The 19,801-nt window shown below is 30.7% G+C and overlaps 1 protein-coding gene across 4 annotated transcripts in view; it reads left to right on the top strand.

Annotated features, from left to right (window-relative positions):
• The window catches only part of LOC129907290 (myb-like protein Q), a 119,911-nt gene that overhangs the window by 97,618 nt on the left and 2,492 nt on the right, over positions 1–19,801 (top strand). For 2 of the 4 annotated variants that reach the window (XM_055983408.1, XM_055983406.1), the window contains exons 4-8: positions 10,713–11,498; positions 13,544–13,682; positions 14,562–14,981; positions 17,159–17,710; positions 17,795–17,897. In XM_055983408.1, coding sequence (XP_055839383.1) covers positions 10,713–11,498; positions 13,544–13,682; positions 14,562–14,981; positions 17,159–17,710; positions 17,795–17,897 — 2,000 coding nt within the window. The remainder of the gene's footprint in view (positions 1–10,712; positions 11,499–13,543; positions 13,683–14,561; positions 14,982–17,158; positions 17,711–17,794; positions 17,898–19,801) is intronic. The other 2 variants (XM_055983409.1, XM_055983410.1) reach the window with 2 other exon arrangements.

Genomic DNA, 19,801 nt, shown 5'->3' with positions numbered 1-19,801 from the left:
TCCTTAAAACTGAAATATTTCTAACATCTTTCACCCAATTCCTGTTTGGGTACTCTGGAACTATTTTTTACATAATTTTTGAAAAAGTAAAAATATTTCTTTTTTAAGCAGTAACTAAACAGACATCATAATGGCCGAGTTCAGGAAAAAATTCGTGATCAAAAAATAGATGGTCAAATTTAAGTGACAGAAACAGAAATTGCTTAACTTTTGCAAATGGTGGCATCTGTTAGTTTTAATATAAGGTGTGTTTGTTTTGATTCTTGGTCGATTCGGTACTGCACAAGCTCTTCTGGTTCCATTCAATAGGTCTGTTTGGGTACTGCCTTAAACAGAAATATTTCAATTTTTGTCAAAAATAATGTACAAAACTACACAGTTCCAGACTTGGGTTACAAATATTGAAAAAAGTAGAAATATTTCTGTTTTAGGCAGTAACAAAACAGACCTAATATCTTCTTCTTACGACAAAATGAAAAGATTATACACCCACGGGTCAAATTGCTATTTTAAACAAAGAAAGAACTCCTTTCCGTTTGGGGAATAAGTCCTAGAGGAGTTATTGCCAAGCGGGTTTTTGCACTGCACCCGAGATTATATTCAAGGAGTAGCATCGCTCGTTTAAGACTCAACTATAAAGGCGGACCTGTAATAGACGGAAGCAAACGGATGCTTTTTCTAAAAATAAATGAAACGTTCCGTTCTATCAAACGAAAAGATAAATTGAAACATGCAGTCAGCTTTTCGGATTTTAAATACGTTTTTAAAATATAATGTCTCACTTTGCTGTTGAAGTGCGAGTGAGATAACAATACAAAAACAGACTTTTGTCATATTTGACCCGGTGACCACGCTCATTGTAATTTGAAGCGAAACGTTCGGGGTGAGGACAGTAGTGAACTCACTTTATATTTACATATATATAACGCGGATAATCCTAAAAACCCTAATAATGTCATATTTGAAAACCGTCTAACAGACGGGAGCAAATGAATTTTATTGTCAAATAAAAGGTTTTTGTGAAGCATGGAGTCTGTACCATAGAGAACGTACTTCACATCGGAAAGCAAAAATGAACGCAAATGAGCAATCTGCTATTATAGTTATTTTCATTTGTTACCGTACGCAATGTCCCTTTAATATAGTTGAGCATTTATCGTTTTTGCAACTATTTTTTTTATGGTTCAGGTGTTCTGCTATGCCTATTTGAAATTTATCATTATCACTATTACAAATTTGATTTTTTTTTTCATAGACTTTTCAATTCGCAGTTTAGCTTAAAAGCTGCAATGATTTAATTTAATGGAACTTTCCATTGTAATAGAGATGACATTTTTGAATGTTTTTTTGTGTTTTTTGGTGTTTCAAATACACAGAGAAAAATAGACCACATAAAATAGAACAAAAACAATAAGATTTCTCTATGGTTTTCATCCAAGAAGGAAACCTTATTAAAACAATCGGGTTTTCCTTATTGTTTTAAAATCTACAAAAAAATAAAAAAAAAAGTGACCAGGCTGGGAATCGAACTGGAGACTTCAAATCATTAGTCGCCCACCTTACCACCTGAACCAAGCTGCCATGAAAATATTGATCGCGATTTTTGTTCTAGTGCTAAGTTGCAAAAGAAATCAACTTTTCAGTCAAATTTTAATAAGATTTTTTCTATAAAAATAATAAGAAATCTCCTTAAAAAAACCTTATTAATCGTTGATTTTAATAAGATTTCCTTATGAAATGTATGGACGGTAAAACAATATGGCAATCTGTTAGTTTTTAGCGGGTCATATTTTTCTCTGTGTAGATTTTAAGTGCCATCACAGTTTTTAGATCAATTTGGACATTTATAAATAATTTAATATCATCCCTTTTATGAATTCCTCGTTTTCCTAACTCGAGTTAGGTGGTTATGGCTTGTGACCACAGGTAATGAAGCTCCCACAAGTCTCAGTTTAACAAAATATAGTTACTATAAATTAGATACATATGCTGCGTAACGTAAACGACATTAAAACAACCAAGTTTTAACCTTAATTTTTACTTAAAACTTGATGAAAAGTTTGGCTGGGTAAATATTAATTTGGGAGTTAAGTTCGCAAACACTTGTTAACTCTTGGCAAAAAGTTATCTGCTTCTATAGCAGTTTTTCATTGCAATAAATCCCATCCATTACTCTATTTCCTAAGTAACCATTTTTCATGGAAAGCCCCTAAGTTTTGCACGCATTTAATACATTCAAAATTGTTATCTTATAATACCTAATAATACAGTAAAATAAGGAGAAAAAAGGGGTAAATCTCGGAATGAATGTTAGTAGAAATTTTTTTTGCTCAATATCTTCCTTTTACCATTCTATAACATATCTCAAAAGTCTAGAAAAATCTCATGTCCGCTTGTCGCGATTTCAAGGTCAAATCGCGAAATGGAGATTTTCAAAATCAGCAAAAATAGGCTATGGTATTATATACACATATGATACATGATTTCAAGGTATTTTTTAATGCTGATTCCAAAAAATTTAAAATCAAGACAATCTGACGTCTCTGGAAAAAGTTATACTTGTTTTTCATCTGTCAACTCATATTATTATAACAGTTGCAAACTTACTGCCGAAAAACCCTTAAAAATTATGGTAGATGAACCAAATTTTGGAATAAGATTTAAGAATCCATCATTATTAAAAATAAAAACAATCCATTACAAAAAATATATATACCTACGAAATAATGGTATTTTTTGATGGAGGAGCAAATTTTAGGATATGCACTAAAGAAGATTCTTGTTCATCTTAGGAATAAGTGCTAATAGGCTAATTTTTTCATTTTAATCTTTGTTTGGATATTCTTTAACTACCCTCAAAAATCTAAAAAAATCTCATGTCCGCAGGTCCTAATTTTCTTGGTTTGAAGATAAGGTGCAGATTTGAAAAAATTGAAAAACTACTCTTCAGATATTTGTGTCAGATCAACATGAATAAGGTACATTACTTTTCAGGGATGGTCATATTGATTTGTTTGTGGGTTTTGTTGGAATCAGCGTTAAAAAATACCTTGAAATGATATGGGTTATGTTGGTATACATATAAGAATCTAAAATTTTCTTATTATTTTTTTTAAATCCGCACCTAACTTAGTTTAACCTGGAAAATAAGAACTTGCGGTCATGAGATTTTTTTAGATTTTTGACATAAGTTATAGAATATCCAAACAAAGATAGAAACATAAAAATTAGACTATTAGCACTAATTCCAAGATTGTACCAGGATGTTTTTTAGTGCACATCCCAAAATTTCCCTTTTTCTCAAAAAATACCATTTTGTCATAGATATAAATGTTTTTTTTGCATTGCATTGTTTTGATTCTTAATGATAATGGATATGAAAACCCTCATGCAAAATATGATTCCGCTATCATTACTTTTAAGGGTTTTTCGGTAGTAAGTTAGCAACTGTTATAATAATATGGGTTGAAAGATGAAAAACAGGTATAACTTTTTTCAGAGACGTCAGATTGCCTTGATTTTAGATTTTTTGGAATCAGCATTAAAAAATACTTTGAAATCATGTATCATATGTGTATATAATACCATAGCCTATTTTTGCTAATTTTGAAAATCTCCATTTCGCGATTTGACCTTGAAATCGCGACAAGCGGACATGAGATTTTTCTAGACTTTTGAGTTATGTTATAGAATGGCAAAAGGAAGATATTGAGCAAAAAAAAATTCTACTAACATTCATTCCGAGGTTAAATCCTTATTTGACTGGATTATAAGTAGAATTAATAATTTAAAATTGTACAATGTACATTGACTTGCAAATCTTAGTTGAAACTTCCTAAACCTTAGCAGAAACTAGTGTCTCAGAGAAGAAATTAGAAAATCTAAGCAAAATTTAGAAAATGTTTGACCTCAGACTGGTTCGCTCAACCGAAAATATTTCAATCTTAAATAAAGTTATCTAAATTTCAGCATAAATAATAAATTGCAATCGATTGTGGCAAATCTCATGCAAATTTTTTTAATCTAAATTGAAATTGGCATGCTTCATTGGAAACTAGTAAATCTGAAATTTCATGACAATCTTTCTTAATCTCAGCAGAGATTAAGGGAACCTGAATTTCACTTATGATTTTTTGAAATTTGTTTGGCAAATTTCTTTTTTTGTCAATTTTGTTTGGGGTTCTTTTAATAGTTAGTACTCAATGTCAGGTGCTATTTAACAGCTTACTTAATCAGTTACATCAGAAATCAACGATTAAAAACATTAATTGATACGACTTGATGGAATTCTCGAGGCACTTGTTTGAACATTTGCACCATTTAGGCAATAACAAGTATTTTCCGACGTTAAATCCGACTCAACTATTGATTTCTAAAGTCACTGATGTAGTTAATGTAGTTAGCTTTGAAACAGGTCCCAAATCAGTGAGGGTTCTTTAAAGAAATCTTTTAAAAAATAAGAATGCATTCACATCTAAAATTTCGTCAAACTTAAAACAATGTATTATTTGTCCAAGTGAATTTTCTTTGCATTATTTTCGAATAAAAAGCCTAATCCACAGAGAGAACACTATTTGAATATTTTTAAACACTTAACCTTTTTTTTTTTTTGCTTCAAAAGCATAATCGATTTCGATTGTCCAGTATAGAAGCAGAAGCACCAAGCAGCACAGTAGAATGAGAGAGCATATAAAAAAATAACTTTTTTTATATATTCTTGTGTTGTTGTTGTTGCTGTTTTGTGTGCATCTAGAAGAGGAGCTCTTTACAATTCCACTCCTTTTCGGATATCGTTTATTTTTTTTTTTTGTCGTATATATTTTTTCTCATTCATTTCTTTCATTGTATAAGTTGACCATCTGACAAATCTCTCTTCTGAGTCTGTCTGTCGCTTGTATACTACATTCTAGCAACAGCTCTCAATGGTCTAGGTGTGGGCTGCTGTTTTTGGGGGTAGGGGGTTGTGTCTCAACCAAAGTTTTTTCGTTTTTCTTTTTTTTTTTTAATGTCCCTTGTGCAATGAAGGGAATCCGTTTAAAAAAAAAATCTTCTCCAGTTGTCCTTTTTTTGTTTTTTTTTTTTTTTGAAAGACTACTTCCCTCTCTTTTTTTTCCAAGCTCTCCAATGCTAGTTCTTCCAAGTTTTCTGGTGCTGGTTGGTGCTGTCTGATTAATACGAGGAAAAAATGCTTCGAAAAAATACTACCATCAGCAGGCAAAAGCAACAACGAAAAAAAAAAGGAATCTGGTTAGGAAAAAATAACTCCTCGGAAGCACGAGAAATGCAGATTCCTATGGTATATGAGGCGAAAGCAAAAAAAAAGAACCGTCCACATTTTGTACATAAATAGGGGTTGCTCGGCTATAGTTTTTTTTCGAATTTTTTTTCCTTTGCACCGCTAAGGGTGAGTTTAAGCAAAGACATGGTGTCAAATCAACTCAAACAGTAAGACAAAGATAGAAAGCTTTTTTTTTCTTCGTCGTCGTTGTTGTTGTCTGCCCTATTAAATAAAACCAAGGCCCCCCCCCCTTTCCAACCCAATCCAACATCACCCATCCGATATTCTGGTGATGGTGATGGTGATGGTACTCTAACTCCTGAAGAACTAAGGATACAAATGAAACACTTATGGAAAAAAAATCCTGGGAAGAAGAATGCGAAATTATACAAGTGCCAGTAATTGGAGATACTACAACAACAAAGCTGGAGGAGCGGCAAACATGTTACTAGCTCTAGCTACGTGCGGTCGGGTTCGGGTGGTTTGGTGCCTTTGCCTGCGTCCGGACGGACGGACGGGGGAATGAGAAAGGGCAGCTTATCAAGGGGTACCGTGGGCGCTGCTGCTCAGCTAGTCATTCATCTAGCGACGAAGCTTCTTCCATTTACATAAAAGCGATGTGATGAGAAAAAATCCCTTTTTTTTTAGTTTTTTTTTTCTTGTCTTTTCCGCAGGGCCTTCCTCACACACTACCCTGAAAAAAACTTATTTTCTTTTTTAAATACCCTTTTTCCTTTGGATCTTTTTTTTTCTGTTCACTTTTTTTCCAATTCTCAACGTCGTCGTCATCGTCGTATAGTTGCTTCTCGTCAATGTATTTGTAATGGAGAACTTTGGAAAAAAATTAACTTTCATTCTAATACACAAGCTTTTAGGTCGAGTGCTTCTAATATACACCGGGCGTAGTCGTAGATACTCTGATGTGATATATCTATAGACGGCGGGTGGGAGGGCGGTCGTTGGGTATAGTCCTATAAGGTGACCAAGAGCGTTCTAGGTTTTCTTCTTTCAGTTTTTTTTTCCTTCTTCTTCCTCTATTTTTTTTTTTTTGTGTTCATCTTTCCTTCAATTTATTAAGGTTCTATTTTGAAATGCACTCAGACAAGTTCTAAATGGGATGCCTGCCCTGTGGTTTTATTTCTCCGCTTTATCATTAATGCTAGCGGGCTTTAAAAAAAATTGTTCACTTTGATTTGCTCCTCAGATGATGCGGGGTTCTCTTATTTCTTGATTGGGAATTTTCGAACTTCCAAAAAGGTATATAATTTTAACTTTGTGGTGTCCTGTTAGTACATATAATTTGACAACTTGACAAAAAAAAATCATTTTTCCAAAACGGAATATCTAATTGCAAAAGTTCGTAGTTCAATACCATAACGAACGAAAAAAATCAAATAAAATCAATGGTGTTGTTCTAGAAAGCATTCAACACTTTCAAGCTAAAATACACAATTTTAAAGAAACAATCGTTTGAGACGCAATGTATCCATAATCGTCATTATAATGAATTTTTCAACCGAAAAAACTATGATTTTCGGGATTCGTCACAAATCTACACAATACGAATGGAATTCGTTTTAAGGGATATTGATTTTTTTAATAAGATTCTCTAAAATAAACTTAAAAAATTGGTTCATAGTGTTTGTATCTCCATCAAGAAACTATTCAGTCGACATTAAAAGACACAGCTTTTTTATAAAAATGACTGGAGAATGTAACCATCGCTGTATGATTGACTATGAAAATATTGAGAGTTTTGAATTTAAAAATTTCATATTTATGTAAATAAATCGAAGGTGCCCGTAACTGATGGAGTAAAATGTGAAATAGGCCCCAGATCAACAATCTGAAATATTAATTAATTAATGTTAATTATTTTTAACCCTCTACTGCATATGAAGCCAAATATGGTTTTGTCTATTTGTATGCACTTTTCTCTTCTCTGTCACAAAAAAATGGTAAATATTCAATACAATCCTCTTCTCTGTGTTTCTGAGAACCCATAGAGATAGTTTTTTCGTGTGTCCGACACAAAATAAAGGTGTATTTTATGATCACAAGTGAGTCGATCAGTCGTGTGCATTGAAATCGAAAGTGTAGAATATATTCACACTTTAAGTGTTAATTACTGCGTTTGTTTGGAAAGAAAAGTGGAATTAAAAATTTATTTTTGATCGATTGTGTTATTATGTATGCTATGAACCAATTTTTATTGAAAAAAAATTATTGGCCTGGTCTTGGGAGGGCAAAAAGTACGGAAACCATATTTGGCTTCGTATGCATTAAGGGGTTTTAAATCTACACAATTTGTTAAATTTTTTTGTTGGAAAATTTTGTTTATTTACATTTTTATTTTGCTTGGAAGCTATGTTTTACTTCAGAAAGGGAGCCCCTTCGCTTTTAGAGACATTTTTTTTATGTTAACCCTATTTCCAGGGGCGTAACCACAAAAAATTCAGGGGGAGGGAGGCTCACCTATAATATTTTTCAATCATTATATTACTTTTTAGTTTTTTTAAGATCTGGGAGTGGGTGAAAATGTTGGAGCAAGACTTACTTTGACAGTGGAAAGAATGTGAACCAGAAAAAATATTTAAAACGGACAGAAACAAATTGCTTTTCTCGGTTCCATGGCTTAAAATGAGCCAAATTTGAATTAAATCTTAACCTTTTGTAATGCAATGTATTTATCTTACCTTATTTTGTTTTTAAATGATAAATATTTATCTTTTGGTATTTTTAATTTTATTCTTTACATAATCTGAATAAATAAAATTAGTAAAATTTCTTACCCCTTAATGCATACGAAGCCAAATTTGGCTTATAAACAAATTTTTTAAGCAAATTAATTTAAACAATTTTTTTTTAATGTAAACCGTTTTGAAACAACCCAAAGAACCCATGTAAAGCATTTTTTAATTTTTTCGTCCGCTAATATTAATTCATGCAGTAGAGGGTTAAGTCAGAAATTTCCGCAAAAAAAAAAACTGAGAGTTCATCTGAAATTTCTATATTGCTAAAAAATTCTTTAAGGCTTTATAAAACTAGAAAAATGAGATTTGTATGTACATTAAAAATAAATGGTCCTTTTAAATATTGGTATGAACGTTTCATTTACCAACGAAAACTTAGAATCAAAAGAGTTCATAAAAATATCTTGAATGAAAAATGTGATTCGTCAAAATATGTGTACATATTTATATTCTCCCCTTGCAAAAACACCTCTTGCAAAAGATGAATCTATTTTTATTGTTAATTCTTGACAAAAGAAATACTCAAGTGAAATTTTTACACGTTACCATCATTTGTTACCATTTGTTACCATTTGTTGTAAGGAAAAAACCGCAAAATACAAAAAATTGCTATGTAACTTCATAAGAGTTGATAAATTATTGAGTCATGAATTGAGTTGTCAGATTAGATGTTTTTTTTTTTTTTTTAATTTCAGACTTTAAATTTTTTTAAATAAAATTTTTTTAAGGAAATCGAATACAAGAATTGTTCTAATTTTTTAGCTAGTTGGAATGCCACTTATTCATCACTATTTTCCCTATAAACTTTAAAAATCAAATATTTCTGTAGTATTTTGTTTTTTTTTTTTTTCCAATCCAAATCAGAAAAAGTCATAATAACCACTAAGATTCCAATGTCTTTGAAAAAAAAAAAAAATACGCGACTGGGGTCGCACGTACTTGCTCTTATGGTAAAAGTAACTCTAATGTTAAAGCTTTTTACTAAACAAAATTTGGGAAAATTTTAATTTTGATATTTTTAACAAATTTCATAAGTAATGTAAAAAAAGTAAAATATGTTTTCATAACTAATTAAACATCATTTTAAGTGATCTTTTACACAAAACCAAGTATGCCATTAGATTTCTTGCATAAAAAAATAATTTTGTAAATATAAAAAAAATTTTCCAACATTTTTCAAAAAAAAAAAGTTGGAATGCCACTTTTAAGAATAAATTATTCAACACATAAAGACAAAATTTCGATAAAATTCCTCAACCCGTGTTCAAAAAATTGATTTTTCAAAAAAGAAATTTGAAATCAGCAGTTCAAGCTCTGTTTTCGTTGCCAACCAGTATAATTGAAAGACTGAAAAAATGGAATAAAATGATGTCAATTTGTCGGTCTTTAATTGTTGCTTAGCACAGCTGACTAAAATATCAACGCATTGAATTGAACGTTAATGCAATATTTATACAAAAAAAGTTGTCTGTTTCAAATTTTGTTTATATTACTAATGACAATGAGTTATATTTAAAGTTCTTTGATAAATGCTAAATTTGTCTATGGTAAACAAAACAGGAGTTTATTTGATTTAACTTCAAATTATCACCTTCAGAATGTCATTTGTTTTGTAATAACAACCCGTATATTAATGTAAGACTCCAGTTCAGCTTCGACTTTAAGATATGGCTATCAATATACCAATAAAATAAGTTTTACTGCCAACTTTTACTTCTACCATGTCATATACCACAAACTAATTTCCTATTCAAAAATATACAAATCATTAGCACTCTTTCTTTTTTATTTAAAATCTTTTTGTTGGTTTGTTCTTTGAACTTAGAGAGATTTAAAAAAAGAAATATCACAGGGTTAACATTAACTTTTTTTACCCTATTAACTCTGAACTAATTTATATTTCCCTTAAAAAAAATATATATATTTTTATATAACCTATAAGTATAAATCTAAGCCTGCAACACAGAACCTTATTCCAATCCACCACCTCCTCCTCTTCTCCCTCCACCCACACTTAAAGATAAAACGAAAAAATCATTTCTTACATTAACACTAGGAAAAAAAAAGTGTAAAAAAAATGCGTTGATTTCGTTATGTATAACCACTTTCCCCTTTCGCTCATTTGTTATCCCACCACCACCCTACGAAAAATGCAAAAATGAAAAAAAAAAAACTAAAAAAGAACTTTAAATTAAATACGAAGAAAAAAAAAATGAATGAATTTGAGATTTTTTTGCTGGTACTTTCCTTTCGGGGTGTTTTAAAACAGTGAGTATTAAAATTAAGAAGGAGTAAATATTTGCTTGGCCAATTGCAAGGGTGTACAATTTTTTCTCTGTGCTTCTTCAAGAAGAAAAAGAAGAAAACCAACCAACATCCAAGCAAGCAGGCAAGTTTAAAAAAAAAGAGGCAGAAACAACGAACAGCAAAAGAAAAAAAATATAAAATGACTTGAAATTAAAAAAGTTTAAAATTTAGTTATTTTTTTTTTTATGTTTTAATTAAGTTTCATTTCTTATTATATCAAAAAAAAAAAATCTCTACTTCAAACAAAATAAAATAAAAAAAAAATTATGTATAGGTACAAAGATTTTTATCCTTATGCTTGAAACATTACTTTTTTTTTTATTTAAAAAAAAAATCTTAATTTTTTTTCTTTTTCTTATTTCTCTCACTAACAGGGTCTACTGCGGACTGCTGAGCAATTGAAAATCAAAGGACTTTGCGAAACAGCCGAAAGTGTTGATGAGGCTGAGGCAGCAACAGCCACCATCACATTATCAGAGAATATAACACAAACTGTTGTTGGCAATATTGTGAATTCATCACAGGGTAATGAAATAGTCACTACACACACAATTGAAAACAACAACACAAATACGCATACAACAACAGCAAACCTACAACAAAATAGTAACAATATTAATACAAATATTAATGCAATAGTTGCTACCCCAACGGCCACATCGACCCCCCAACTACGAAAATCACGGGTCAGAAAACGTTCAAAGTCTCCGGACACAAATCACCAGCAACAACAGCAGCAACATCAGCAGCAACAACAACAACAGCAGCACCAACAACAACAGCAGCAACACCAGCAACAACAACAACATCAGCAGCAACAACAACAACAACACCAGCATCATCAACAACAACAAACAATATTAAGTCAGAATCTTAATACAGCGGCAATAGTTAGTCTGCAACAGACCTCGTCCGGTAATTATATACCGGTATCGGGTGGCCAGACGATAACGACGACAGCTGTCAGTCAGCACAGCCCTGAAGATTCGAATTCGGATAAGCCAAGTGCTCAGAAAATCTGCAAAACTGAAACATCAAGCTCACCGACATCGAATAATGGCAGTGTAACTGTTGCACCAGGAACAGCAATTGTAACACAAATCGTTGTAGCCCGAGACGTTAAAGATAATAAAAATATGACCAGTATAGGAATGGGAATGGTAAGTTTATTTTTTAAATTCATTTAAAAAAAAAATCATTTCATTTGAATCGTCATGGGTAGCCGCTCTTTCCTTTGTTTTTGCTTATTAACAAATGAACACTAACATTATAAAAAAAGTCTCTATTTTTCGGGAAGATTTAACTCCTATTCAATCTGTCAATTTTTGTAACTTCACGAATATGTAATTCTTCCTTGAACGGACTCTGATTCTGATGATGTCGACATGACAGTATTTATCATAACTCCAAGATGTATAAAATTTTCCCACTTGGGAAACATTGTTCCATTGTTCTGCACTAAGTGGGTATGCATATGCATCATCCCCTATATTTGACTGGGTATTTTATGGGAAGAGATGATTCTACTGGAAAATCTAAAAATATTGTGGAATTCAAGAACAGTTTCTTCCATATTCATTTTGTAGTTACTACGGCCGTTCTTGGCATCTGAAGTTCAAGTTCAGTAGTATTAGAATTTGAAAATTCTTTCCATGCGTTAACAATTCATTTTTAACTATTTAACGATTTTAAGATCTACTTAAAATCGTTTGTTTTTCCGCAGATCGTAAAAATGATAGTCTTGGCCATCAAAGACACCAAAATGATTATGACTTTTTCATGACAAATGGAATTTCAAAAACTCAAATAGCTAAAATTTACGTTCTTGGTTTAGTGGCTGTCTTAGAATTACCAATAACATCTGTTTTGCTATCGTTTATCCAAAGGAACTGGGTACAGATGTTAAAACTTGATTTTGCCCGTCATTTTTTGCAGTTTTTTGCCAATCTTCATGTTTTTTCCACTAGAATCTTTGCTTCTGAAATCAGAATAGATTACATTTAACCTTTATTTAATTTTGTTTAACTATAGCTTGTCTTGTGGGTTCTGAACTCATTAATTAATTTATGATGGCCGAAAAGCGCAAAACTAAGCAATATAAATGTATTAAATGGTTTTAAGTGTAAATTACTTCAGAATACACAAAAACATCGAAGATAAAAACTTTGTGTCTATTCAGTTGACACAAAATAAAATTCAATTTTTCGAGACAGGATGCTTTGAAATGCGCTTTTTTCTAATTTCTGTCAACATCTTAGACAAAGAATTGACAGCAAAAAAAACTAAAACTAAAAAACCTTACAAAATTTCAGACTGACGTAGCTTACATTATTCGAATAGGTTTAAAGTTTCAAAAACATCTCTTTAAATGGTTTTGACCTCTGCACGAAGTATGCCATTGAATTACTTGAATATCAAAGAATTTTTGGAAAATAAAATTTAAAAAATTGTTGGAGTGTTTTTTTGTATATAAAAATGTATATAAAAAGACAGCAAAAAAAACTAAAACTAAAAAACCTTACAAAATTTCAGACTGACGTAGCTTACATTATTCGAATAGGTTTAAAGTTTCAAAAACATCTCTTTAAATGGTTTTGACCTCTGCACGAAGTATGCCATTGAATTACTTGAATATCAAAGAATTTTTGGAAAATAAAATTTAAAAAATTGTTGGAGTGTTTTTTTGTATATAAAAATATTTAAAAACTCTACAAAAAAAAATTCGTATGCCATTATAAAGCAAATATTAATCGATCCATAAAAACAAAGTTTCGAAGAAACTCATTCTTCCGTTTTCAAAAGGTTGAACTTTTCTTAAAAATCCAAAAATAGTTTTTTTTTTTGAAAATATTTCTTAGTTTCATTATTAGAATTAATAAAACGTTTTTGTACAAATTTTTTTATTGAAATCGGTCGTGTCGTTTATGAGAGAGTCAGACATCAAGAAAACGGTTCTATGGAAAGGGCCGTTTATAACGAAAAAAAAAAAATATTTCAAAAGTACGACCTTATTTATTTATAAATGACATGTATTTTTTTTAATCAAAATGGTTAGAGCCGTTTTTCAGAAAAAACAATCTTTTTTTATTTTGATTATGACAAGTACCGTAATTTTTTTTTTTTGCTACCCATCTTTTCGTTGATGATTTTTAATAAGGTATTTCAGAAAACAATTGATTTTATATTCATTTTTAATTTTTTTCAGAATGGCGGTCTCCTCGGAGTACCAATGGGCTTTTTAGATTTTGCACCCGAACCACCAGCACCATCGGCAACACCTGTTACAGTGACGGAGCACGTTGACTTGTCGTGTAACCCAAGTCAGGATACCAGAGATTTATCAAGTGAGTTGGTACTATATCGTTTTTTCCTCTCTATTTCTATATAAATGTATGTACAGTTTTCTTTCTCTTTTGTTTGTTCTTTTAATAAATTATTATTTATATTCTTTTCATTTTTTCACATTTCTTTCTATATTTTATAATCTTTTTGTATAAATTTATTATCTATCTTAAATGGGCTGAACTGTGCTTATATTATTTTACAACAACAACTATACAACTATGTCTCTCTTGTCAATTTAGCTTTTTAATAGTTTCTAAGAAGAGTTTATAATTTTATATATTTTCTTTTTTTTTATATTATTAACTTTTTTTGGTCTGCATTCATTATTTGTGTTTTGTTGGATTTTATTTCGATAATCGGTTTTGGCAACAAAAAAAAACTTTGTTAAAAGATTATTCAAGTTTGGTTGTTCCAAGTTTAAAGTATAAAGTAAAATTCTAAAATGGCCACTGTGACCATTTTAATGTTTTCTAAACAGAGCAGTTTAATTAAACGTCTTTTTCAAACATACAAATGTTGTAATGTTCACATCTGTCCAGCTTTTGCTTAATATACTCTGGTGCTGGTTTAACCGTGCATTTTATTATTCCTATTTTTCTGCTCTTTTATCTTTTTATTTTCTATCTCTCTTTTTCATTTTGTTGTGATATAAATTCTGAATCATAAGACTTCAAGCAAAACATAACACATCGCTTCAAACAGCACAACCAACCAACCAAACCAACTTGAACCTTTTACAAAAAATGCCAATGTTTGTTTATTTTTTTTTTTTGTTTTTTTTTTTTTTTCTTTTCGAAATACAAATTTTGACTTAGCAGACACAACACCAACAAATGGTGCTGAAGTTCATATTAAATTCGAGACTCTTCGTTCTTTAGATCCCACCGAAGCGCTCGACATTGACAATCATTTAGCACAACATATGATCCAACGGCTTGATCAATCACCGATGCATACAATCCACCATCAATCGTCCACCGGCGACGAGAGTAATTCTAATTTAATTCAGCATATTAAGAGTGAAGTGATTGAGGTTAAGCATCATCATCAGCAACAACAGTTGCATGCGCAGGCCTTATCACAGCAAGGACAATCACAACAGCAGCAACAACAACACCAACAACAACAGCAACAACACCAACAGCAGCAACAACAACAGCAGCAACAGCAACAACATCAACAGCATCAAGATATTTCGGGTGCAACGGTTATGGAAATTGATCCGAGCAATATCAAACACGAACCGGGCATGATTATTACACCGGAAATTGTTACAATGATGGCAACGGGTCATATGGGTAAGTTTTAAATTTAACATAAAGACGAATAACTTTTTTGATTCAATATTATTTTTTGTTAAGTATGGTTTCTTGTGGTTTTGAGTTTATTTACATGCAGACAAATTAAGTACTAGGACGTTATTATTTCATTATGTAGTTTTTTTTTCATTCTGGTCTATGCCAAGTTACTCCGATTATCCCACTTTCCTGTTTCTTTTCGATATAAACTTCTAACTTGTCATTCCTCTCAGGACTCTTTGGGTGTTCATGGAAAATGAATCCATACACCTTTGTACAGCTCTATGTCTATTTTTCCCTTGCTCTAATCATTGCAGTGTGATCCAAGCGAACATTTCGCCTATAAGATTCATTCTTGGTTCCAAGAAAATGCCATATTCACTTTGAATATATTTTATAGGCAAACCCTGGTGTGTTTTTAAATAATTTCTATAGATGCCTAATGTATAAAGAAGAGGAAGAAACAATTCCATAACTTTTCTGTTGTTATGACCTGGTCTTTTAAAATTACATATTATCCGTTTCAATTCCAAACTAATTCTATATTTCCGATATGTGTTTCATGTTTTCTTAATACCAACTATATAATGTTTAAGCTCTATTGATTCGATCAACAAAATTGATTGTTTAACTATTTAACTATAAATGCAAATACAAATACAAATAGTTTTTACCTTTGCGTATGTCTATTTGATGGATTTCTTTTTTACACATCCCGATTTTATGGTTTTCGATTTAGTTAATCTAATTTGTATTTGTTTTATTTGCACGTGTCAGGTCTGGAAAGATTCAGTTCACACAACAAAACAAAGTGAAAGTCCATCGCACAAACCATAATCAAAGCAAATAAAATTCAAATCAATCTTTAAAATTATATGGAATTTCTTGAATTATATTGATAGATGATTTATTAGCTCCCCGATTATGTTCAGACAAAAGATTTGAGCAGCGAACTTTATTTTGAATTGCTTCCTTTATTTTTTGATTTGTTTAAATTTAAAAATCTTGAAGCCATTTTCCATAAATTGTAAAATACAAAAGTTATTCCTTATTGCTTTTGATGTATTATCAATTTCTTTAAATTCACTTCGATCGGTACTAAAACTTCCGTTTCCTTCTAAGTACAAATTGAATTTGGATAGATTTGTGCAATTTTTGTTAACTGCACCGAAGTTCCGTATTAGTTCCTTGTCTATTCAATGTGATTTCGGAGTAAAATCGTCGTGCAGTTGATATACTGCATACGCCACAGTGACTATCTGCTGTAAGACTGATATGTCTCTAAACGATAAAAATGTGGGTTATAGAGGCCTAAAAATTATCAACAAATTACTATTATTAAAGTAAGTACATTTTTTCTCCAATACGCAACTTTTGAGACCTCTTACGATGAAATAGACTCGTAAAAAGATTTTTTTTTTTCAAAGTTTACAGTTTAAAACTGTGTACTCCCCAAGCATAGAAAAAGGCAAAAATAAATTCTATTTATGAGTCTATTTTATCTTAAAGTTTTCTCAAAATTGCGCATTGATTCTGAGGATGTGCTTAATTTTTAATTTGGCGATAACTTTTTCGAAATACCCCATTTTTATACTTAAGAAATTGGTATATATCCCTAAAAGTTATATTAAAATTAAAAAGTCAGACCAAATTTAGAAGGCACTAGATAGCTAGTATTTTCCATAAAATAAAAGTACAAACAAAAATCTTCATAAAATGACGGGACATGTCTTTTTCAAAAATGCTCAAAAGAATTTAAAATCATTGGTGTTGCAGATAGAAAAAAATATAGTAATAGAACACATATGTAAATATTAGTGGAAAAAAACTCAAATGATTGATTTTTCTGGGCTTTATAATTGTTCCACAATTTGACCAACGCAGTTAAAGCCTGAGAAGGGCTTACCAATTACTCCGATATTCCGATAAAGAAGTTTATTTTCTTATCTCTTCCTTTCCTAAACTCATAATGTTATTTCACTTCTGAGAACCCAACAAATTTTAATATCTAAGAGACTGTTTTTCTAAAATATAGGTATATTTTTATCCATCTACTATTTATGTTTTCTTTTATATAAGGAACCCATACTTGAGTTTTATTTTTCATATATTGTATTTAATATTACCACCTACGACATCTAACTAATAAATTATTATATTTAATTAATTATTTTTAGATATATACTCAGATGCCAGTGAGGATTCATTGATGATTGCGAATGGTTCCCCAAATGACAATAATGAGCCACACTATACAAATTTGGACCAACCACATGATATCAAAGGTCAGTTTAATGGTCCCAAAACTTGGACACAAGATGATATGAATTCAGCTTTAGATGCATTAAAGAATCAAAATATGAGTTTGACGAAAGCCTCGGTGACGTATGGCATCCCATCGACAACATTGTGGCAACGTGCCCATCGCATGGGCATTGAAACACCCAAAAAAGAAGGCGGTACCAAATCATGGAATGAAGATTCATTAAACAGCGCATTAGAGGCATTAAGAACTGGTCAAATATCAGCAAATAAAGCCTCGAAGGCGTATGGTATTCCGTCCTCGACATTATATAAAATTGCCCGACGTGAAGGCATAAGATTAGCGGCACCATTTAATGCAGCTCCAACAACATGGACGCCCGAAGATTTGGAGCGTGCATTAGAAGCAATTCGTGCTGGTCATACGTCCGTCCAAAAGGCTAGCTCAGAGTTTGGTATTCCAACAGGTAAAATTTAAAATTGGCAATGATTCAGTTTTGGTTTCTTAGTTCGAGTTATTAACTGTGCGTTTTTTCTGGTTTTGATTTAAGGCACACTGTATGGTCGCTGCAAGCGAGAAGGTATTGAATTGTCCCGCTCTAATCCAACACCATGGTCAGAGGATGCTATGAACGAGGCATTGAATTCTGTTAGGTAAGTTTAAAAACAAAAATAGTTTTTTTTTTGTATGGGATCTAGAGCAGAGTCAAATACAGATAGAACATAAAAGAAGAACATAATGGTGACATCACTTAGAAAAAAATGTTTTTTCTTTAAAGAAAATTTGCACTTTCAAGTGGCTTCAAAAATTTAAAAAAGAAAAACATAATGTAAGACTAAAGTGTGAAAGTTTCAAGTCGTATGTCTGTATGTATGTTCCATCTTTTTTACAATTAACAAAATAATGACCTATGGTTACGGTGACCATATTTCTGGGAGCGAAAGCCAGGACAAAACAATAGTATAAAATCGTAACAAAATGCACGACTGAATCGCATGATTAAAGTTGACTAGAATATCAAATTATTTTATGTAATAATTAACACAAAAGTTTTTTTAATTTAATTTTATAAGAATTTTAATCAAACTATTTTATTATTTCTCATATACAAATAATACAAAAAATATTGGGAGCCTTTTTTTAAACAAATTAAAAATAAAATTGTTTGGCTGTACTTAAAAATTGGATCGTTTTGAAAACATAGAATGCAATTTTTAAGAATGAGTTTTCATAATTTATCATATTTTAGAATTTTTTTTTCGTTGAAATATCTAAGGGCCATTTTATTCAATATTACTCAACTTTGAGAAAAATCTGAAGTAGGCAAGCTTGATAGTTAACTCCAACTCCAGATTAAAATCACAAGTTGAAAATTTGTTTTATTTAATAATTTTTTTCTTAGCTCCCTAGTTTCAAACTAAAAGTTTCCCAACTCTCCGTTTTAAAAATACCCATGGGATATTTGTGACAGTTAATAAAATAAAATGTCAATTTAAAATGTTATTTTGAATGTTGTCTTTTTTTTAATTATTTGTTTCGAATATCATGCTATATGTTTAATTAATCTAACCAATGCGAATCATCAGAGCCAATTTACAATAAAAAAAGGTAGATTTTCCGAGGTCACGAAAAGAAACTTCGAACCAATGGTTTTTTTTTGCGAAGAAAAAAAATCAATTTTGTCACACACATCACTTTTTTATTGATTTAAAATTATTCAACAAAAATATACATGCATATGAACAAATATGATTGACTTCTTTTTCGAAAAAAAAATTATATTCTGTAAAAAAAAGGATGATCCCAACATTGTTTTGACACAAAGGTTCATCATTATCATCTTCACTATTCTAAGAAATGGGTACATGTTTAATTTTCCAAAAAACAACAATTCTTCAATAAAAAGTTTCTTTTTTTCACATTTAAAACAAATTTGAAAGAGATATGAAAATAAAAAATAACATTTCAAAGTAAAATCTCAAGTTTACTCGGCAAACTTCTGATATTTTCGGAAGTTGAGAAAATCAAAAGTTGATAAACTTGAGATTTTAAAACTGAAAGCTAAAACCGTCAACTTTCAGTGAATAAAATCGAATTCTCAGGTTGAAAATAAAAACCTTCGAGTTGTTTTCAACATTGAGTGAATAAAATCGCCCTAAGTCGTTTAAGAGGAAGTCAGAAATCAAGAAAACGGTTTAATAAAAGATACTGTTGGTAACTGTTAAAATTTGTTTGTAATGAAAATCGTGAGAGTTGTTTTTTAACATTATCATTCTATTTTAAATGATTTTGGAATTGTGAAATCTTAAATTTTAATTTAACTTTTAACATTCCTCAAAAGTTTCGACATTTAACAGGGTTCATTATGTTGTTTATGGTTCAAAAAACTTTTGTGAACGTTTTCAAACTGACAAACTAAAGCACTGGATAAATTGACGAACTATTTTAAGAAGTAATGCTTTTATTTGAAAAATTAGAAAACTTTTATTTCCCCACCTCTGTTTTATTTTTTTTTTTTTTCATAAAAAGTTTTTAAAATGTAACATACCAAGATCAG

Source organism: Episyrphus balteatus, chromosome 1 (genome assembly GCF_945859705.1).
Source record: "Episyrphus balteatus chromosome 1, idEpiBalt1.1, whole genome shotgun sequence".
NCBI lineage: Eukaryota > Metazoa > Arthropoda > Insecta > Diptera > Syrphidae > Episyrphus > Episyrphus balteatus.
Note: the sequence above shows the minus strand (reverse complement) of the source record. Positions and strands in the feature narration are given on the sequence as shown.